Source organism: Vipera berus, assembly GCF_964194415.1.
Source record: "Vipera berus genome assembly, chromosome: 3".
Classification (NCBI taxonomy): Eukaryota; Metazoa; Chordata; class Lepidosauria; order Squamata; family Viperidae; genus Vipera; species Vipera berus.
The window spans coordinates 122,407,104-122,431,199 of NC_138204.1; the positions used below are offsets into that span (position 1 = coordinate 122,407,104).

Sequence of the window (24,096 nt, forward strand, 5' to 3'; positions counted from 1 at the left end):
TGAACAGATCAAAACACTGACAGAATCCATGGATGGCAGGCTTTTGAGTGTCCTTGCAAAGAAAGGTGGCTATATTGGTCACTGATTTGTTTTTGTTATGTTTTTGAATGTCAGAAATGTATATTTGTGAATGTTGAGATGTTATATTGGTTTCACTGGTAAAAATAAATAATTGAAATGGGTATATATTTGTTTTTTGTTAAGTTGCCTAATAATTATGCACAGTAATAGTCACCTGCACACACAGATATCCCCCTAAAATAGCTATAACTAAAAACAAACTAAAAACTACTTCCAAAAATATTCAGCTTTGATATTAATGAGTTTTTTGGGTTCATTGAGAACATGGTTGTTGTTCAATAATAAAATTAATCCTCAAAAATACAACTTGCCTAATAATTCTGCACTCCCTGTATTAGAAGAAGCAGCAGTGGAAAAACTGTATTATCAAGCATGTAAATTCAGGGCCTCAGAAATATACCCCATTTATGGAATGCTTATCCTCCATCTTTCTGACATAAACAAGAAGGTAGTGCTACAACCAATTGCATACAGAGTTCCTCCCTGCACACACACATGTAGGCTGTTTTCATACACACATGTATCCCAATTCCTTTCCAAATAAAGTGAAGCTCTCAATTTTCCACAAAACGGAAACAAGGATTCACTGGAAATTACCCTAGGCTGCTCAGAAGATTCAAAATAACTAGTAAGCAGGGCTACACTTTGGATGGATTTTTCAGTCAGATACAGAGCATATAAGGCCCACGTACATTTTTGGAAATAAAGCTGGGTACATAACGTTTAAAATTAAATGTCTCTTTATAAATTAAATTTTCAAGGAAATATACAAAAGGAGTGATGTATGAGCACACTATGCCTACTGACACTGCGCTGTGGATCCCATGTTGATGTCATTCTCTGTGTGAGCAAACGGTTTTGAGATAACTGACATGCATGAAATCAATTGTCCCTACAACTGTGTAAAATTGTTCACCTTTGATTATGCCCAGAACTGGACTCCCAACCATCAGTTACTAATTCATCTTCCTGCCACAGCCTTTCTTGTAGAAAATAAAAAACTATCATCAAGATGTGTAAAGATCTGTAATATTTTTACATTTTACATTATGGAGGCTAGAACAATTTATGGATGGGTGTAATACCTGGAACTTAAATGCAGACATTAATCCTTAATAAGTCACCAGTTGTCAAAGGCAAGATGAATCGTTTTAGACATGGCGGTTATCACCCAAGGGCCTTTTAATATGCCTTTTTCCTAAATTCAGGCAGATGAATTTCGTGGCAGCCCAGTATTTGTTTATTTTAACTATATGCTGTTTTCCCAGGCAATTTTCTCAACATAGCTTGGGTGCCTTTGAGTAATTTTTTTTTACTCCTGGTGATTGCCTGGACTAGTCTCTGCAGTGTCCAAGGCAAAGTTTTTCAGAAGTGGTTTGCTCACTGCTTCCTTCTTAATGCTGAGAGTGCGACTGACCCAAGTTCAGTCATTGGAGAGTGACTGGCCCAAGGCTTTGTGCCCAAGGCAAAATAAAATTCACAGTCTCCCAGTTCATAGTCTGATGTCTTAACCACTACTACACCAAAGTAGCTCTCCACAATTAAATTATAATAAATTAAAAAATAATCATCTAAAGAATAACTATTTGTACAAGGAAGGCCTGAATGTATTTGTAGGTCTTCAGCAAAGGCTAACACTAGGCAGAGAATTCTAGAGAACAAGTATCTCAGAATAATAATAATAAAAAGCAACTTTTATTAGAGACTGAGCAAGATCATTCCAAGGTTAAAAAAAAACCTACCTCTATCCTGAAGCTGGACATGGCTAGCTGAAAATCATTAGTTCTACTATGACCTACATTTTGTGGACATGAAGAAAGCAGGCAATACAAAGAATAAATGCTATATCCAAATGCATAGCTGGGGATCAAACTAAAAAAAAGGGATTGATGCCCAAAGCATTTGGCCTTCTCCAAGCACTTCTCTCCCACCACAATTCTTTCTTCCTGGCTTTCTAGTTAGCAAAAAGCTAGGTGCTTTAAAACTAAATGCATTTTAGACTTTGACTCTTCAAGTTGTCACTTGTGTGATAAAGTGAGAGGTACAGGTGCATAAAGAAATAGTCACTAGTTTAGAGTGCCTTGGTCTCTGTTTTCACAAGTAATGCTAGTTGGAGATCCTGCCACTTTTAAAGTACCTACTCTAACTCAAACATAATAGAGATGGTTGGAGAAGCAGAGGGCACAGAGCCAACTCTGGCTATTCTGTCATTTACTCAGAGCTTTCTATCAGCAGCAGCTTCTTGTAAAGACTTTCTACTTCAGGGGTGTCAAACTGCGGCCCATGGGCCGGTTTCATCATACCGAAGCTGCACCCACCCCGTTGCCGGCAATGCAAAAAGAGTCGTGATATGTTGCGACACGTCACATGACATGGCAAGTTTGACACCTGTGCTCTACTTCAATATGACAGGGAGGGGAACAAAGGAGAAAACGTTTGAGCCTCTCCAGCCATGATTTTTGTCACAGCTCTTGGGTAAGAAACAGAACTGTAAAAGGGAGAAAGAGATGCAAAAACACTGCAAATCTATTTACTATCCAATGGAGGATTTCTTTGTCCAGCAGTGTTGCATCCTATGCCAGATGATATTGGAGCAGTCCATATGCACAGAAGGGAATAGTGGAGCTCTGCCTGAAGAGGCATTTTATATTTTATTTGAAGATGGAAAGACAATAATGAAAAGGTATGTAGATCATCTCAAGCACTGTACTTCACAAATACTATCTCAGTAAGTCCGCAAAGGTGGTGTTACTATTATCCCGGTACTGAAAATGGCCTTTGAAAACTAAGAGACAGAGCCACCGTGTTCCCTAATGCTTCCCAGGTGGGCACTTCTTAACTCACAATTCAGATTCATGCCCTAAAACACAGTTATAACAGGAAAAGAACAAGGTTTACATGGTTGTCTTAGAATATTCTGTCTCTTTTTAACAGACAACAGATTTTATAAACAACACCATTTCATTTTTTGGGGAGACATTCATTGCTGCTTTTATTAGAGAAAGTAAGTAGCAATTTTAAGGATTTTTAATTTAAAATTAATGAATTTAAATATTTTTAAGTTGGGTGATATTTTGGATTTCTGAATCCAAATTTATGATTCTTTCATAAATTTGCTTCAAATCATTATTTTTTAATGTTGCGGAGCTTTTTTGTATGTGTAAAGTGGCATCCATTGCTATTTGATTTTTGAAAATAATATCTGTAAAACCGTTTCAAAACAAGCAAGCAAATAAATACATTTTTTTAAAAAAGAGTTTAAAAGAGAGCGGTATTTTTACTTGGGTTTGAAGATGTCTATTTGCTCTAATCTCACTTCTTCATTAAGAATTTAGTCTTTCTCTGATCTCTACTCACCCTGGAAAAAAGCAGGTGTGTAATTTCTGCAAAGACTACAACTCTCCATTCTTCTCTTGCATAAAGTTCATAAGCCTTGAATTAATATTACAAGCCTGTGAATCCCCCACATTCATACAGCAAAGTTTTAGGGAGTCAAGATTGGATTTCATATCTAATAATTAAAATGTATCTAAATCTATTCCAAATGGGTACTGAAACATGCCAATCTCCATTTCCATCCAACACAATTGCTAGTGCTAGTTTTACCTGATCCGTCTACGTAACCATTTAAACAGTTTCTTTCATATTTTAAGTGAGTAAATAATCACTGCATTTGAAATGACACATTCAAGAAGGTTCCCCCTTTTAGCTGTATTAAGCATACCGTCCATTCACTAAACAGAACTGACAACCGATTAATACCCCTGTGCAGATTAATCTTCCTTAGTTCATCTTGAGTCAAGAGACCCAAAGCAGAATTCTAGTAGCAATTGTACTTTTTTATGTTCCATTTTTCATCTCCCACTCCTAGAAAGAATGAAAAAGAAAATGTAAATATAATTACAAATACACATATATTCATATCAGCAAAGTCAAATATTATGTACCAACCTAGAAAATTTTTATTGTTTACGATTAGATTTAAAAAAAAAGACAATTCCAGAAAGAAATTCTAAACCCTCGTAACTTCTAAGGGTGTGGGCTTCAACTACCATAATTGCCCAGCCAGCATGGCCATCCAGCAAAGCTGGGATGCCGCATTATAGAACCTCAGAATCTTACTGATTCAAAAAAATAATGAAATCATAACCGGTATAATATATGATTTCATAAAATCTTGCAACTACAGGTCAAAACAGGAAGAAGGTAAACATGGACAGCTTGTTAAGATGGAAAAGGGAACTGTTAAGCAGGTAGTCCTCACTTAGTAACCACAATCGGGACTAACAGTTCTGTCATTAAGTGAAATAGTCTTGGGAAATCATGTGACTGTAACTGTGCTTTTCCTTTCCCACTTCCCCTGCCCTTTGGGATCTTCTAATTAGTTTTGCACCTTCAGGTTTTGTCTGCTTCTTAGCCACTCCCACCTCTTTGGAATGCTGCCCCCAGCAGGGGATAATTAGCAAAACTGGAATTAATGTTTGTATTTACATTCATTGGAGAAGAAGGGATTACGACAGAGTAAGCAGACACATAATGGGGAATACACATGAAAATCAATGCTCTGATGCCAGCATCCCTGAGAGTGCTATGCAAACTGTCCAGTGTATTCCCCACTGTGTGCCTGCTTACTCTCTTGTAACCCCTCCCTTTCAAAGTCTCCTGTGAGGAGGGGGGAGCTAGGTCAGGCACAGGAGAGATTGCCTACAGAGGGGAAGAAAAAGCTATGTAATTTCTCCTGTGCTTTATCCATCTCCCACTCCCTGAGTGGAAAGATTGGAGAGGAAGGGATTAAAAGAGAGTAAGCAGGCACACTATGGGGAATACACTGGACTATTTGCATAGCACACTCAGGGCTGCTGCTGCCACCCCATTCTTTTCATTGCATATTTCCTATGGTGTGCCTGCTTACTCTTTTGTAATTCTTTCCAATTTCTCATCTTTGCAAGGGGGTGGGGAAAGAAAAACAAGTCAGGCACAGGACAACATATACTAACTATAATGGTAATCTTGTGACAGAGAGGTGCTGTAAAGGTCATAAATGCAAACATTGGTTCTAAGATTAGTTTTTTCAGCACCACTGCAACTTTGAATGGTTGCTTAATGAGGCAGTTGCTAAGCAAAAACTAAACTGCAATCTAGCACAATGTGATTCTGCATTTGGGTATCTGACAAGCTTACAGCTTCCTTTGAGACTTGGCTTCAGACAAACACAATAGGTGGTTGGAAGGTGGATGTAATTATCACCCAGACCCAACACTAAACCTTGCTTGTTCTCCTTCATAAAGCACTTAATATGAACCAATGAAAGGCAATTTATGGCCAATATATGCTCCTATCCCAAGGTTTGGGGGTTTCTGGAAGACCATTCCTCATTTCCTTCTGCAGATCAATAGTGTTAGTTTGGCAGTGAAACTATATTGAATTCAGCTACAAGCTATGATAAAATCATGAGCATCGACTTTAGCTAATGTGAGAGATATTTACAAATCTGGATATTGTTTACTGTGGGATTGTTTGTGACTACCTGAATAATTTCACACTGCACATTTGTAGTGATTTTAACAGCACAGCCCATACTTTGGAAACTTCTTAATGTCCCAAACTTTCTCCATTTCAAGACTATGTTTCTGACTGGTTACTAGCGTAGGTGTAGAGCTTCATGAATATTTTTCTACATCTTTTCAATGCCTTTTTTTTAACAGAAATCTTCAGAAATTTCTTTTGACTGCTTATGTGGGAAGATTTTTATCTTAATAAGGGCAGTCAATGTTTGAAGTTTATGTGAGGCAGGGTTGGCCCAAATAAGCTTTTACTGTTGAACAAATAGCCCACGTTCTTTTATCAAATTGACTAAAATAGGGGGATGATTACATTTTTATCCTCACATACTATAAGTTGGATGAATCTGTTTATAAAATAATAAAGCAAGAACCAAACTTTAGTGTCATTTGCTCTGGTGGACTTTCTTTTTTATGTACCGTATTTTCCGGCGTATAAGACGACTGGGCGTATAAGACGACCCCCCAACTTTTGAGATGATTTTCAAGATTTTTCGTCTTATACGCCGGAAAATACTTACATGCCAGTTGCCAAGTGTCCGACACAAGCCCGATTCAGACCCGTCTGATGCAGATAATGCAAAGCCCTGCCGGTTTCTGTCCGACGCCGGACGGCTCCGCTGGTGCCGCCTTGAGAGCGAAGGGTGTGAGGCGCCTGCCACGGCTCCCCGAGGACTCCTTAACAGCCGGGGAGCACACGTGTGCGCAGGACTGCCCTACCAGCTCCCGCCCGACGCTGGACGGCTTCGCCGGTGCCGCCTCGAGAGGGAAGGGCGTGAGGTGTCTGCCACGGCTCCCCGAGCACTCCTTAGCAGCCGGGGAGCACGCACGTGTGCAGGACTGCCCTGCCGGCTCCTGCTCGACGGCTCCGCCGATGCCGCCTCAAGAGGGAAGAGCGTGAGGCGCCTGCCACGGCTCCCCGAGGACTCCTTAGGAGCCGGGGAGCGCGCGCGTGTGCAGGACTGCCCTGCCGGCTCCCGCCAGACGCCAGCCTGCCCTGCTTCCTCCACAGTGAGAGGGGGGGGCGTGCCTTCCCGGGCTCGCTGACTTGCAGCCAAGCCGGAGCCAAAAGGGGCTTTTCCTTCCACCCACCCTTTGGAATAGATGCAAGAGCTCCCGGGGTCTGGCGTTTGCAAGGGGGAGGGGAAGGGGCTGAGAGGCTCTTGGGGGTGGGAAGGGAGAGTCACGTTGGAGGGGGGACTGGACTAAGGAGGCTTGAAGTTGCTTTCCAAGAATGGGGGCGCTCGATTGATTTGTGTACTATTTTCCGGCGTATAAGACGACCCCCCAACTTTTGAGATGATTTTCATGGGTTAAAAAGTCGTCTTATACGCTGGAAAATATGGTAAGACTCAATGTTCTGATAACACTCATGGCAAAGCTAATCAAACATGCAGAAAATCCAAACATTTTTTTTACAGAATCATATTGCAACCGGAGAACTATTTTTCCACATTTTTTCTCTCACTTGAACTAAAAGCAGTGCTTTTTTTTGTATAAGAAAAAGGTGCCGGAACTCACACATGTCATACAACCCGCCTTGCCTATCCTACAAGGTTCTATCCAAAAAAGGTGCCGGAACTCCGTTCTGAGCGTTCTATGAGAAAAAAAGCCCTGACTAAAAGAACAAACTTTTAAGGGTAATATGAGGGCTTAAGGGCTTTTTTTTCTGAGCAACAGTATCTTCTTTCAAAGCAAAGCAAGGCAGCAAACTGGCTTCTCTACTATGGAGAAAGGATAAATAAACCAAGCTACGTAGTAGTAGTAGTAGAATATGTAACAACCGTGTGAACCTCACCTTTGCCTTCTGAAGCACGTGGCCTCGGCATGGAGAGGTGCTTGAGGATGAATGTCTTTTCAGGACAATTGCACTATTCACAGGCATAGAACATTCTGTATCACTTGTATCACAACTGGAGATGGGTGAATTCTCCAGTGCCTGATGCTTTAAAACTGGGGACTAAATAATAAATAGAAAACAACCTGAAACCACAGCTATCAAAAAGTACCAATAGTTGTATCAGCAGTTAAACTATTCTGGCTCTCTAAGAAGAGGGTGTTATCCTATTGGACAAATGTGAAGATTGGTTTGAAAGAACAAGATAACAGTGTAATATTGGCAGATTCATAGTCAGGAATCTCTGCAGTCCTTTGAATGAGTTAATAATTTCAGAGCCATGTAACTAGAAATCTAGGAGTAGTGAAGAAACATATATCTCTCAGCAGCAAACATGGCTACGCCACTAATCCTGCCTGATTCCAGATCATTTATAAAAAGCACTGGTCCTAGGACAGAGGTAGGCAACCTCGGCTCTTTTATGACTCATGGACTTCAACTCACAGAATTCCTGAGTCAGCTCAGGAATTCTGGGAGTTGAAGTCCATGAGTCATAAAAGAGCCGAGGTTGCCTACCCCTGTCCTAGGAGGACCCCACTAATTTTATCCCTCCATTGTGAGCAATGTCCATTTACTTCAACTGTAAATTTGTTACAATTCTGTTTTCTGTTCTTTACCAGGTTGCTTACCCATAAGAGGATCTGCCATTTTATCCCTTGGCTGTTAAGCTTACTGTGAAGTCTTTGATTATCTTTAACAGCAGTCTCTACTATCTTCCTCAGAAGAAACATTAATCTGACAGATCTATGATTTTCTGGATCTCTCTCTGACTCCTTCTGAAAAATTAATTACATTCACTACCTTCCAATCTTCAACTACAGAGGCGAGTGTACAAACAGGCTGCATATTTGAGTTAGAAGTTCCAGAATCTCAGATGTGTTTAATTTTTAAAACACATTCTGTCTTATCTCCATGTTTTCATACAATCTTTTCAACTCTGGTGCTCAATATGCTACATAGAAGCCAAGGTATAATAAATAATAATATATAACATTTGTTATATTTCTATGTCGATATTTAATAATTAATATAATAAAATGGCATAATAATTCTCCAAGTAGTAACAGATCTAAACTAGCAAAAGTGTTCAAACAACAGAGTTGAGTGCTGAATCTCATATGTGAAGCATGACAGACAGTAATTATTTAAAAATAATGAGATACTTAAAATTATTTATAAAATATATTTTGTAGCAGAATCTATTTAAGGTTAAATTAAATTAAATTTATTTAAATTAAAATACCTGTGCAGTTAAACTCTGTGATTTAGGCTCGATTGCCAATCCTAGTGTGATGCCTCCAGCCAAAGCCTTTTTCAAATTCTCTTTCACTTCCGTCAACTCTAGTTCCAGAGACACACGCTCAGACTCTTTCAACTTACATTCTTCTTCCAACTTCTTTAATTTATCTTCAAGGATTATTAGGGATTTCCGGCCTGAAATCCAGAGGAGAGAAGTGAGCTTTGAGGCTGTGATAAAATTGTATACTCTGTTCTTAAACTGGAAAGTGAAGACACTTCACAGAAGATAGCTTCAGAAGGGAGTCATCATCATTCATCAAATAGAAGTTACTCTAATCTGAACAGCCACATTAAATGTACCCAAGTTGTTTGTTTGCTTTTTTTACTTATAATTTCAGTTGTTATAGCCACCCACCTGAACACCACTCTGGTTGGATAAAATATTCTATAATTAAAATACAATAGTTAAGACTGCATCAGCAAATTATTGCCAAAGTAAGTTATATTTAGCGCTATGGTTATTCAACAGTATAAACTAGTTTTGAGCATTTAACTTCATTAAAATGATCCAGCCTGGCAAATAAAACAGTATAAATGCTATCTATAACACAGGACTACCTTGAAAGTGGCAGCTTAATGCTTGAACAGTTGCCTCCTCTTCTGTAACATCATATACACAACTACAACAGAACTGCTATAAAATAAAGAAACAAATAAGAATCTCTGCCACCCTCTTCATAACATTAGCTGTCATTGAAAAGAATATGGAAACACAATGTCTCATTATTTCAGCATCCTCAAATTTAATTGAATATTAAAGGTAAAAAGGTAAAGGTTCCCCCGCACATGCGTGCTAGTCGTTTCCGACTCTAGGGGCCGGTGCTCATCTCCGTTTCAAAGCCGAAGAGCCAGCACTTGTCCGAGGACAACTCCGTGGTCATGTGGCCAGCATGACTAGATGCCAAAGGCGCACGGACCGCTGTTACCTTCCCACCGGAGTGGTCCCTATTTTTCTACTTGCATTTTTACGTGCTTTCGAACTGCTAGGTTGGCAGAAGCTGGGACGAGTAAAAGGCGCTCACTCTGTTACGCGGCACTCGGGATTCGACCCGCCAAACTGCCGACCTTCTGATCGACAAGCTCAGCGTCCTAAACCACTGAGCCACCGCGTCCCTTAATTGAATATTACAAAGGGACAGAAAATTGGCATAGAGTAGCAGTTTGTCTACTGGTCTCATCTTTGTAACGCAAACTCCCTTAAGTTGTAAACAGGAGGGGACTTCCTCTGTAAAAACTACTCTGTTTTTAAGTTTGAATCTTTTCATATAAAAATAACAATAACAAAGCTACTTCTGATGCTAGAGACCTACTTTGATTATAAAGAAAAAGAAGGGCCTAACTTACCAGGATTCATTTCAAGAGCTGCCCGGAGGTCTTTCCTTTCCTTTCGTAACTGAGCCAGGTGATTCCTCAGGATTTCTTTTTTCTTTAATAGTTCCTCCTCTTTTGTTTGTAATCTCTTTGCATCTGCTTCAACACGATTCTTTCCATACTTATACTGATCTGCATCTACACAAAAGTTTAATTATTATTTGAACTAGGAAACTTATGTCAGAATAAAAGACTAAACCAAACCTGGGCATCCCATTGACTTGCATGTCCGCTTATAGTCAAATATTTCAATAAAGACTTGTTTTACTATTATTCTGTATTTGACATACCTCTTGTCAGACCCGCCCCGGTCAAATCCCTTAGGAAAGAAAGACCCTCGACTCCATTTGGATGAAGTGACCGGTTCTTTTACTAAAGGTTACTGGCAGCAGTAAAAACAGGCTAGAACTAAAGTTCTTGCGCCAACAGTTACAAACTTTTCCCTTTCATCCTGGTCCTTCTCCTCCCCTCCCTGACCAGATTGTCTTCGGCCAATGGCGAGCTGCATAGGTGTTTTGGGAACCGCTTTGGATGTTTGGAACAATTCACATTCTTTTCCAAAGCTTTGTGGCCTTGAAGACTGGCACAGGTTGGTTTCATGCATCTCTGGTCTCTTTCAAACGTCATCTCTCCTCCCTAATTCCCATCTCTAACCTATACATGTTTATTCCCCATTTGCTCTTCTTTCCCTCCCCACTAATGGTCAATGGCCGCTGCTAGAGAAGTGCCAAGCCGAAGATGGCAGAGCTGACATCTCTACCTCTATGGTTGCTGTTACATCTTCAATCACTCCAGTTTTAATCCAAACAAAAACTTCTTCAAATAGTTCAAAATACACCTTACGAACCATATAAGGAACAGCTGATGGAATTGGGTATGTCTAGTTTAACGAAGAGAAGGGTGAGGGGTGACATGATAGCAGTGTTCCAATACCTCAGGGGCTGCCACAAAGAAGAGGGAGTCAAGCTATTCTCCAAAGTGCCCGAAGGCAGGACAAGAAGCAACGGATGGAAACTAATCAAGGAGAGAAGCAACCTAGAACTAAGGAGAAACTTCCTGACAGTTAGAACAATTAACCAGTGGAACAACCTGCCACCAGAAAGTGTAAATGCTCCAACACTGGAAGTTTTTAAGAAGAGACTGGTCAGCCATTTGTCTGAAATGGTATAGGGTTTCCTGCCTGAGCAGGACTAGATGACCTCCGAGGTCCCTTCCATTTACTATTTTGATTATGATTATGACCTACTGCACCTGAGCAGTTATCGAGATAATGGTAGCAACCATACCAGCCAAATTACACAGAAAAAGTGTCCAAAAATTCCAAAGCTTTAAGAAGTAGCATTGAAAAAGAAGGAAGAATTTAACATAAATTTTCCATTTGTTCCTCCCTTTATTTTTATGCTAGAAAAGTAAATAAAATAGTAAGATAATAAAAAACGATTATAAAAAAATAAAGATAAGGGCATTTTTATGACAACTGGGAGCAGAACAATCAAAACAATTATTTTCCATTGTCAATGTGCAACTAAAACTGGACATTGAGAAATAGTGAAAAAATATAGACACCATTGAATTACAGATTTGGAGAGTATCAGAGGCTGCAAAAAAAAATGAGTCACTTGGTCTTGTACAAACTACATGTTGGCTGCTTCCTTGAAACAATGGTCTGCATAGAGAAACCCATATATTTTAGGCATATGATACAAATGTGATCCAATTTTTTATTTTATTTCTAAAATAAATTATAATAATGGAGTAGGAAAATGTGACTAGATATTAAGCAAAGTAGAAATAGAAGACAACAAGAAGACAGTTCTTCAGAAATTACTTATAATCTATCAACTTGAACCCCCCCCCCTTACCTTAGAACACTGATGATCATGATGAATGACCTTGGTTTTTGTAATGAAATTTCTGCGTGAGCAGTCATTTATTTCATGGACAATAGACAGATGCATAAATAATAGATAAATAAATAAAGACAGTGGGCAAATACTTATCTATCATGCCCAAAGAATTATTTTACCTCGAAACTTCAGATAGTTTAAAAGAATAAGATATTTCAAAGCCAGAAGAAATAAAGAATACTCACTAGAGCTGCTACGTTTCACATTTGAAGCAAATTCTGATTTTTTTAGTGAATTATTTAACGTTCTCCCTTTTCCTGAAATTCCATTTGCAGCTATTGGCATTTTTTTCCCTTTAAACTGCAAGGAAAATCAAGAATGCATTTATTGCTAACCATTAAGTGCAGTTTTCTTACAACAGTGGGAACAAACAGAGGCAAGTTTTGGTTAAAAGTTTAAAATCAAGGTAGTTAGAAAACCATGCTTCTGAAGCAACCAAAGGCATCCATTGTGCTTTTCGAAAATATACAAGACAACATAAAATTTAAAAAAATATTGCTTGAGAAACGGCCACATCACAAAATAATCATCGAAGGATGATTATTCTAGCCCAGAATCTCCAGAAAACATAGACTGATCTCTTAAGCCCAGGAAACGAACTGGCAATAAAATCTTATAACATCAGCCTTTATTGGAACTGCAACATGTTCAGAACTACGTTGTAATGACTGGGGCAATGGACCATTTTGCAAAGAGTGAAAAGACATCTGTTTTTAATTAGACAAGAGTAGAACTTCAACATTTAGACTTACATTATTTACTAGTTATTTGTTTATGGTTCAGATATGGGAAGTTGAAATGTGAAGAAATGTTTGGATTTATATTTTATATTGTTTTGCCTCAGAATAACATTGGCTTTTGTGAGCCATTAAAATGAGTCATTAAGGAGGTAATATCTGTGCTTATCTGATTTTTTGGAATCTTCAATTACTCATTTCAATAAAAAACACTCTTGAAGCAATGTTGCATAACATTCTTTTGAAACAAGCAACAATCATTTTGCAATGCATGCAATAAAATGAACTGGTGTGTGTGTGTGTGTGGGGAAAAGATTCCTCAGCAACTCATTTCACTATTATTTTAAACTTTAGCAGATCTTGTTATTCTTAGAACAAATCTTTTAGGCAAATTTCTAATTGGTTTTCTAAATATACAGCAAACAGTACACTGATCACTGACAGCAGAGGAATGACTGTTCCACTCTCAAAATGAAAAAGCAGTAAACTATAACAGGGCACAAGTATATGGCCAACTTGTCAAAAACTTCTCCCATCCTCCGTTACTTATGGGAACTGCATCGTCTCTATTACTTCCGAATGTGAAATAAGTTTATTTGGGAAGATCACATCCCCAAAGACTTGAAAGTGAATACAAAATTGAATGACGTATATTTATTTGAAATGATTTTGTATTCAAGTAAGTCTGTTTCTTTTAGAATGAAACAGCACCATCTGCACAACACAGAACAGTAGGAATCACCCAAGCCACAATAACGATCTACACTCGATACACTAACTGTAGTACTCATACACACGTAATTGCACACAGTTACTACAGAAAAGTACAGAATGTTCTAGGCTGTGAAGTTGACCATTACCAAGGACTTAATTTCAGCTGTTGAAGCAATCATATTAATAATACTGTATATCTATCCTCCGAAACTTGCTCTGTGTAAAATCCAAGATAGTTTGATTTAAATTGATGCCTTTCAGAAATGTTACAGGTGGAATTCCCAGAATCTTCAAGGATAATTGGGAGTCCTGAGCTGTAGTGTTAGTCTGGAGGGGTTGGAGCAAGCTAAATTAAGCTAAGAATTTTAAAAAGAAAAGTGCATAGGTTTCTAAGATGTTAATTCTCATATCCAGTGTTTCTTAATTAAAGGTAACAATTTTTGCAATATTATATTAACTAACCGTAAGCATTGAATGATCAGTACACAAAAGCAAGAAAAGAAATATGATTAAAAGAATTAAGCATTTTAGTACCTGTGCAACAGATCCCCTCCCCACAGCAGAGGTATTAGTGACAGACTGAGCAGAAGACAGATTGGATGAGATAGGATGTTTATAATGGTTAGATGACAGTTTGTCAGTAGGTAATCTATTGGCTTTTCGCTCTGCTGGTGAACAACGTGCAAAAATTTTCGGAGATGGCAAATTATCATACAGGCCCATGTTATCATAAAGCCCATCTTCTCCTGTGTTTTTGCTAGAAGAAGTAGGAAAGCCATCTTCTGGTTCCCTCTGCAATACACATACTTAGTAAATTAGCATAACTTCATGCACTGAAAAAAAATGGAATAATCAGAAAGTTAACTGAGCAATTAAGAAAAGCCCTCTAATCCTCAGCAAGAGTTCCTTCTCTGTCGGTTCTATACAGTGGTATTTCGATACTTGATTGCTTCAAAACTCGTCAAATTTGGTACTCGAAGCATTTTGATGTGAAAATGTTGTCGAAGTACTCGTCATTTGTTTGGTACTCGACACACTGCAATAGGAAGAGGGGAACACCCAGGGAGAATGGACAGGAAATCGGTCATTTCAGGAAGATTGCTCAAAAGTAAGTAGGCAACGGCCGCAAAAGGTGGACAGGAAGTCGGCCGTGCTGGGAAGATCACTGGCATAGGAAAAGGGATGGATAGAAAGTTCTTCCGGGCCAAAACAAAGGGTCACACGGTTAAGTCGGTGGTTTGTTTGGTACTTGTTTTTAATACTTGTTACATCTCCCGGAATGAGTTAACAACGAGTACCGAGGTACTACTGTATTTTTATTCTAAAATTTGCTTTTAGTTCACAATAACTATATCAAAATGGAAACCTTGCAAACTCCAAGGTTAAGATTTCTAAACACATTGCTGAAAAGGATAGTAAGAAATAATGCCACTCAATATCCATATGTCGTCTGTCTTATAGTCTATCAGATAAGTTTCAATGAAATATGCCAAACATCTGACTATTGAGTTGAAACCACAAATTAACACGAGGCAAATTTTGACCTTCCCTATACTAAAATTTTGATAGAGCGTTCCTCCTCTTTTTAAACATGTCTTGATGCAAAACAGCCTTTTGATTCCTTGCTTTAATTTTTATCATTTTGATTTAAGAAGTTCCTACAAATTAGAATTTTAAACTAGGTGACCCTCTTATACTGATTCATAACCAATTTTTGGGACCTTCATTTGGACATCACAAAAAACAGAGATTTAGAAACCAAGAAACCATAACTACAGGTGATTGCCCAACAGAAGAATGCAAGCTAAGAAATCAAGAAGCAAATGTGCATAGCCCCACAAGTGTTGTTGGGGAACTTCTTATTCCTGTGTCAATGTACCAGAATGATCAATGTGTGTTAGTAACATTAATTTCTTTGTCAAGAATTATCTGAAAATGGATCCAGCTTCTAATAATTTTTAGGATCTAATGCATTCACTGAAAGATAAAATATAGAGCTGTATATAATATACAGAGTTAGAAAGCAATCGGAAGCAATTTCAGCCAGTATTTATGGTAACTACACGTAACAATATATTGTTGATATTTTAAAATTTTTACCATCTCCTAAGGATGGATAGATAAGTACTGTAAGAAATGTAATTATATTCAAAAGAGGAAACTATCATATGGTAAAGTTACACTTATAGGATACACATGGGTAATCACAGTCAATCAATTTCAGGGACTGGCTGGAGAAAACTCCTAAATGAATGGGACCATCAATTCTGTCTCAATGACACAGTTGCTAAGTGTGACTGCAACAGCATTAAGCAAGTCACTGTGGATCATTAGGTGAGACATCATGTGACCTTGATTGGTGATTTTACCACCATCTTCTCCATTGAGTCTGCTTTTCAGAAACTGTTTGTAAAGTATGCAAATGACGGTCATACGATCGCGGGATACAGTGATAGTTGTAAATGCAGCAACTGGTTCTGAAGTTACTTTTTCAGTGCCATTGTAGCTAAACAAGGAAGTCGTTAAGTGAGGTCTATCTGTCAATAGCTAGGAGATATATAGGATAAAAATTGCATGAAGACAAATTCATGCACGTTTTTCATTACTCTCTCCCCCCCACCTCCGTATTTTAGCCATAGAACACGCTTAATCAAACCCTTGTTTTTATTTTTCTCCAGAGTGTTCTATTATGTTTAGGTGTAACTTCATGAACAAAGGAATACAGAGACAGACATATTTGTGTTGGCTTACATATGAGATATACTGAACTAATTTCCCCGCCTTCTCTGGTTGAGACACAACAAAACGTTGTGATAATATCCAGTGATATTTAATTTCAGAAGCTTCGTAAGTTTTTTAGAGGTTCAACAGATATAAATTATTTGACCTACACAAAAGTCAATTCTTACTGATCCATTTATGCAAGGAACATCATCATAATGAAGTGCCATCCCACTGGGACATGCATAGCCATTAGCAGCATTTCCTCTGTAAGGATTAGTAGAAAGAACCCGTCTGTTCATAAAACTGAAATACAAAAACAAGCAGGACAACAAATAATGAGTTCACTTTGAAAGTTCATGTCTTTTCATAAAATAATTGTTTTACAAGTCTCTGTCTTTTAAGAGATTGCATGTTCTATCTAGAATATACACACTGAATGGCACTACAGCCTGATGTGTTGTCAGAAAGCTTCCATTTTTACTTACTTGTATGTGGGGAGGGGCATACATTGTTAAGTCAAAAGACAGACAATTGTTTTAAAGGGCAAAGCTGAAGATTTAGATTGCTCAATAGAAAAACTTCTCTGGAAAGAACTTGTAATAATGGAAATGAATCTGTTCCTTCAAGACCTATCAGGAAATGGCTTTAGGTGTTCACAGGGCTTTTTTCTTCATAGAACGCTCAGAATGGCGTTCCGGAACCTTTTCTTTTGCAAAAAAAACCCAACAACAACCCAGCTCCCTTATTGGTTTTCCTAAGCCTATTGCAGGGCTAGCAATCTTGGCTCTTTTTTATGACTTGTGGATTTCAACTCCCAGAAATCCTGAGCCAGCCATGCTGAGGGGAAAGGGAGAGGTTTCCAAGCTGAGCCATGCTGGCTCAGGAATTGTGGGAGTTGAAGTCCTTGAGTCATAAAAGAGCCTGCACTAGAGGAGGACATTAAAATTATTTACAGGATTACTTCTTTAGGAACTAAACTTTTAGAATCTAAAACAGCTAATTCAGAAAAGCCAACAGGAAAGAACCTCACATTTTTCATCTGCTTCTGTCTTTTGGAAGGTAAAATTAGATAACAAAATAATCTATTTCTTATGTTAACATCTCTGCAATGAAATCAAAGGTAACAGGAAAGAAATGAGAAACATTTTTCTCAATGTAATATGTCTAATTTAGCTGATGCTAGAAAAAATAGTATCTTTTGTACACTCTTAAAAACTATTTTGAATCTAAACAATTCTTAAGAATGAAATATTCTTAATTTGGACTTTGCCTTTAGTGTTTGGACTGTTGTGTGTTTTGAAAAATAGATTATTTAGAATCTAGTTATCTTGAACTTCAGACTTTAAATAATTAACCTAGTATATACATAACAATATATGATGTTTTCCCTGGTGAGCTTAACATCAATAACAACATTTATTAAAAAGGCTAAAATAATTTCTGGGGGTATTACCTGTATAGTAAAATTTTGGACAAGCAGTGATCATGTTACGTATGTACATAAGCGTAGTCAGTAGCATATGCCTTTTTAAAAATATCAAACATGCAAAGAAACAAAAATAAGTCCAAAATATCTGTATTACATCCAGAAATGCCAACTTTGCAACTAATATTTCTTATCCATAACTATGGCACCCTAAGGATACCTGCATACATGCAAATGTTTCTCTGGGATCAGTAACGCAACAGGGTTTGCTTTTTCCTTCCAGTAACATATACCTAAAACCAGTTTATTGCATTTGGCAATTGTACTAAAAAATCTCATTCATTTAATTTGAAATCAAGTGAAAAATTGATTTAAATTATTTTATTAAAACAAATTAATGGCAATTCTTTTATAAAAAGTTGCCTCAAACAAAATGAGTTTGACATGCCTGCTCTAGATAGTTGAATGCTCCAAAATAAATTCTAGACCAGGCCTGTACATGCAGCCTACCAAGCACCCTTGGACAGAGCATAGACTTTTTTTTAAAGTAATAAAATCACCACCACTGCCCTGAAAGTCATGTTGCCTAGTGCCACCATGGCTGACCATGACCACAAGCTCCAACACTGTAGATGCTCCTCTAGTCACCAAATCATTGATTAGCCCACCAGCATTCCTTTGCAGACCACAAAGATTTTTAATTTATCAGTGTGGGCCTTTCCTTTCTACAAGATAATAATAATAATAATAATAATAATAATAATAATAATAATAATAATAATAATAATAATAAGAAGAAGAAGAAGAAGAAGAAGAAGAAGAAGAAGAAGAAGAAGAAGAAGAAGAAGAAGTAGTTGGAAGGGACCTTGGAGGTCATCTAGTCCAACCCCCTGCTCAGGCAGGAAACCCTATACCATTTCAGACAAATGGCTGGCCAGTCTCTTCTTAAAAACTTCCAGTGTTGGAGCATTCACCACTTCTGGAGGCAGGTTGTTCCACTGGTTAGTTGTTCTAACCGTCAGGAATTTTCTCCTTAGTTCTAGGTTGCTTCTCTCCTTGACTAGTTTCCATCCATTGCTTCTTGTCCTGCTTTCAGGTGCTTTGGAGAATAGCTTGACTCCCTCTTCTTTGTGGCAGCCCCTGAGATATTGGAACACTGCTATCATGTCACCCCTCACCCTTCTCTTCATTAAACTAGACATACCCAATTCCAGCAACCGTTCCCTATATGTTTTAGCCTCCAGTCCCCCAATCATCTTTGTTGCTCTTCTCTGTACTCTTTCTAGAGTCTCGACATCTTTTTTACATCGTGGTGACCAAAACTGGATGCAATATTCCAGGTGAGGCCTTACCAAGGCATTGTAAAGTGGTATTAGTACTTCACGTGATCTTGATTCTATCCCTCTGTTAATGCAGCCTAGCACTGTGTTGGCTTTTTTGGCAGCTGCAGCACACTGCGGGCTCATATTTAAGTGATTGTCCACTAGGACTCCGAGATCTCTCTCACAGTTACTACTATTGAGCAAGGTACCACCTATACTATACATGTGCATTTGATTTTTTCCTGCCTAAATGTAGAACCTTACTTTTTTCACCATTGAATTTCATTTTGTTAGATAGTGCCCAGTGTTCGAGTCTGTCCAGATCCTCCTGTATCTTAAGCCTATCTTCTGGAGTATTGGCTATTCTTGCCAGCTTGGTGTTGTCTGCAAATTTGATGAGTTCCCCATCTATCCCCTCATCCAAATCGTTGATGAAGATGTTGAAGAGCTGTACAGACCTCTTCTAGATTTTCCTCTTGCCTTTCCGAGTTAACTCCTTGGTCTGTCATTGAGCAAGAATTGACTTTGTAGGGAAGCATATTATCATTTGATGTATATTTAACATATGTTCTACCTTTATTTACCAATTATATAATATTTGTATGCAATCCACATGGCGAGGTTTGGGGAAACTTACAATAGAAAAAATATATTTTAAAAATCATAAGATTAAAACATCGCCTGGCCCGCACCGCCTCCGCTGCCCGCATTGCGCAGCCCCGCCATATAGAGTGGGCTCTGCTGCTCCCACAGCACCAGCCGTGCCAGCTCCGGCCCCAGGGAGGGGAGCCCGCCGCCAATACCCTTCGCACCTGTGACTGCAGCAGCACCGCCCCCCCACCCCCTGCCAAGATGAGAGTTCCGGCACCTTTTTTTTTTTTTTAGAAAAAAAGCACTGGGTGTTCAAATCACAATTTATAACTGCAAAGAGAGACAAACCACACAGAATAGGAAATGGGACAATCACAGTATAAAAGCACAGTAATGCACAGACTTCCCTTTGATTTTACACAAGCAATCTTTTCCTGGAGCCAAGAGCTTTGTTTGATTAGTCTGAGACAGCATAAAAGTCAGACTTTAGCTTTTTGCTGAGAAGAAAAGAAGATATATAGCTTGAATTTGGCAAAAGAAAACAGAGGAGTTTGGCAGAGGAGACTTTAAATGTTTTCCTAATTCTTGAGGGATTTTGTAATGTTTTAGGACTGGCATTGCCTGTTTCTATCTGTGGTAAGAAAGCTAAACAACTTTAAATCCACTTGTGTTTTCTTTTAGGAAGACTGCCCTTCCCTCAGTATCCATATTTTAAAATTCTCATTTAGTGCTGCCTTGGGCAAATCACATTGTTCAAAAAACTCATATAAGAATTACCAGTTGAATATGATAAATAACTATTCTGAACTATTATTAAATGCTCCAACAAATATCTACGTAAAGATTTGAAAATTAAACTTTCAGAGGCATTATATTTTGTAGGCACATTTCCAAAATGTTATTTTGGCAGTGATAACCAAATCCAATTATTTAAGTAACACAATCTTAAGATAAGTGCAAGATCTGTTTTTGTATCTAGTTTTTAGTTTTCCTGAGATACTGAATACAACAATGCATTTTCTTATATTGTATATCATTATATTGCTTGAAAAGCTACTACTGAAAGATTATTACTCTCTGTACTTTCTAACACAACTTTCTTAACAAACTGGGAAAATGTAATGGGCATTTAAATGGGCCATAAGTTACTGAAGAGCTTCAGCCTTGAATTAATTGATTAGACAAACTCATTATAAAGGCTGCAATTCTTTGGTCCCTGATTAGAGGGATAACACCATGGGAGTGAGTTTTATGGAGAAGTTCCATCTGTAGTAAAAATCTCCATTATCATAGTGTCTCTGCCACTAGAAAGAAAGATGGCATCACAGAGCTAAATCAAGCAGCACCCTTGATCACAGAATCTTAAATTCTCCATGTCCTCTGCATATCTTAATGTCAGTCCTATTGCTGCAATTAATTCCTTTCTCTGGTTGCAGCAGAACTACAGATAGTCATCGAGTTACAACCACTCATTCAAACTTACAACAGTGCTAAACAAGTGATAGTTACCACTAGCCCTTGGAATTCCAGCCATCAATGTTCCTATGGCCATGGGATGGTAAGCCAGGCATTTAGCACCCAGGTTGCAATTATAAAATCACAGTGAGCTGCGGTCACATGATCACGATTTCCAACATTCCCTGCCATTTCCCATAAGCAAAGTCAATGGGGAAGCCAGCAGGAATTCAGAAATTGCAGCCTTGCGAAATCCATCCCTAATTGCCTTTGCACTCCTTGCTTAACAATGGCAACCAATACTGCTGGAACTGCCACTGCAAGGAGAGGCAGGGAGGCAAGGAAGGGAAACCATGGGAAATGGATTAGGATTCCAGGGGGTTATGCCATGCTAGGATTTGCTATGGTGTGGCTGAGAGTGCTGGAACATGTTCCAGTCTTGTCCTTGTGGAGATCTTGTGTTATCCAAACCACAGAAAAGTCAAAAGCTTTACAGGTTTCACTTTTGTAGAACTTGTGGTTGGTCCATCAGGTCTTCCAGAATGCCATGCTAAATATTCTTATCTATTTCCTACATGCCCGTATTATTATGTTTATTATATTATTATGAGGGGATAGATGGGGAACTGAGGGGATAGATGGGGAACTCATCAAATTTGCAGACGACACCAAGCTGGCAGGAATAGCCAATACTCCAGAAGATAGGCTTAAGATACAGAAGGATCTGGACAGACTCGAACACTGGGCACTATCTAACAAAATGAAATTCAATGGTGAAAAAAGTAAGGTTCTACATTTAGGCAGGAAAAATCAAATGCATAGGTATAGTATAGGTGGTACCTTGCTCAATAGTAGTAACTGTGAGAGAGATCTCGGAGTCTTAGTAGACAATCACTTCAATATGAGCCAGCAGTGTGCTGCAGCTGCCAAAAAAGCCAACACAGTGCTAGGCTGCATTAACAGAGGGATAGAATCAAGATCAAGTGAAGTACTAATACCACTTTACAATGCTTTGGTAAGGCCACACCTGGAATACTGCATCCAGTTTTGGTCACCACGATGTAAAAAAGATGTCGAGACTCTAGAAAGGGTACAGAGAAGAGCAACAAAGATGATTAGGGGGCTGGAGGCTAAAACATATAGGGAACGGTTGCTGGAATTGGGTATGTGTAGTTTAATGAAGAGAAGGGTGAGGGGTGACATGATAGCAGTGTTCCAATATCTCAGGGGCTGCCACAAAGAAGAGGGAGTCAAGCTATTCTCCAAAGCGCCTGAAGGCAGGACAAGAAGCAACAGATGGAAATTAGTCAAGGAGAGAAGCAACCTAGAACTAAGGAGAAACTTCCTGACAGTTAGAACAATTAACCAGTGGAACAACCTGCCTCCAGAGGTGGTGAATGCTCCAACACTGGAGGTTTTTAAGAAGAGACTGGACAGCCATTTGCCTGAAATGGTATAAGGTTTCCTGCCTGAGCAGGGGGTCCGACTAGATGACCTCCAAGCAGTGGCGTAGCGTGGGTTGTCAGCACCCGGGGCAAGGCAAGTAATTTGCGCCCCCTAACCCGTGGATTTTAGCACTCGAGTCTGCCGCAGGGAGTCCCGCATCCTGGGCGTCCGCCGCACCCCCCACCCACGCCTCCCCCGGGAAAAGGGGGAAGGTCCGGCATCCCCTCCCTCACGTGCGGCAGAAGCGCCGGGACCCGAGGCCGTGCCAGGAGGCGGGCGGCGCAGCGGAGCCTCCGCTTCGGAGCCGGCGGGGGGGGCGGCTGGGGGCGCCGCCGTCCCTTTCTTACCTCTGATGCCTGGAAGAGAGCGGGACCCGCCAGCGCAGCTGCCCGTCTCGCTCAGGCATGCACCGCGGCTGGCCGGGGCTTCCGCCGGGGGCGCATCCGGGCGCGGGGAGCGAGGGAGGGGGCCGGCACGACGCCCCGAGAGCTTGGCGGCCCTTGGCCGGAGCTGTGGCCGAGCCTGGAGCCACACCGGCCCGCACCTGCTGCCCCGGGAGAGCTCGGCTCGCTCCTCTGACCCCCTCCCGCCACCGCCGCCCCCTCAGCCACGTGCGCTGGGCCGCCACCGCGGGGGCCGCTCTAGCGCGGAGAGGGGGAGGCCGGTCCCCGTTCGGCCCGCCAGCCCCGGGAGAGCCCCGCGCGAGCGCCTCGCCAGCCGCTGAACTCTGGCTTTTGAGCAGGAGCGACCTTGCCCTGCTTGCCCTTGCCCGGCGCCGGGAGCAGCCGCCGCCGACCACCCCGCTTTTCGCAAGCCCCGCTACGCCGCCGCCACCTGCCGCGGGGTGAGGGAGTCGGGGCCGCACCGGCGGGCGCTTCTCTGGCAGTGGGGCATGCTGGTGCCCTGCACTGTGCTCCGTCTGCGGGGGCCGCCCTGGGAAAGGTGGAAGTGCAGCTGTGGTCTGGGATGGCTCCGAGCCCTGTCTGGCCGGCTTTGTGCCTCCGTCCCCCAAGAGTAGCTGGTTGTGAGTTGCTGCTTCCCCGAGTGCGCCTCAGCCCCGGATCCCCCCCGCGGGACTCCAGCCGCGCGAAGGGCGCTTCGGCGCGTCTTCCATCCCTCCCGAGTGCGAGCGCGCCCCCCCAGATGTTGCGCCCGGTGCGGCCGGCCCCCCCTGCACCCCCCACGCTACGCCACTGCCTCCAAGGTCCCTTCCAACTTTATTATTATTATTATTATTATTATTATTTTTATTATTATTATTATTATTATTATTATTATTATTATTATTTGAATCAACAGAAAACAAAGCAGTTGTGACATTAGAGGCCTCCCTGTCTCCCCTTTGCTGCTATTGTTCCAAACCCCATTCTGAGTCATTTCTGCCCAGATCAAAAAAAAACCACCATTTCATTCCAAGCGCAGATCAAACCAGAAGAAATATGTATGTTTATAAAGAGTCTAGTTCCCCAGATGTTGCTAGATTTTAAATTTGATTATCCCCAACTATGATCATGAAGGAACTGAGGAAAATACAGGGTTGTACCACAGATTGGTCACAGATTCCC

General features: G+C 40.2%; 1 protein-coding gene across 4 annotated transcripts in view; it reads right to left on the reverse strand.

Moving 5' to 3' along the window:
* Window positions 1–419: 419 nt before the first annotated feature.
* Window positions 420–24,096, reverse strand: part of AFAP1 (actin filament associated protein 1) — a 66,287-nt gene continuing 42,610 nt past the window's right edge. Inside the window, exons 12-18 of one of the 4 annotated variants that reach the window (XM_081325251.1) lie at window positions 16,477–16,594; window positions 14,102–14,359; window positions 12,302–12,416; window positions 10,183–10,347; window positions 8,783–8,973; window positions 7,441–7,602; window positions 420–3,948 (exon numbers count right to left, since the gene is read on the reverse strand). In XM_081325251.1, the coding sequence (XP_081181377.1) occupies window positions 3,922–3,948; window positions 7,441–7,602; window positions 8,783–8,973; window positions 10,183–10,347; window positions 12,302–12,416; window positions 14,102–14,359; window positions 16,477–16,594 (1,036 nt within the window). In that variant the 3' untranslated portion in view covers window positions 420–3,921. Of the gene's footprint in view, window positions 3,949–7,440; window positions 7,603–8,782; window positions 8,974–9,396; window positions 9,473–10,182; window positions 10,348–12,301; window positions 12,417–14,101; window positions 14,360–16,458; window positions 16,595–24,096 lie in introns of those variants that run through there. The other 3 variants (XM_081325250.1, XR_014026120.1, XM_081325252.1) reach the window with 3 other exon arrangements.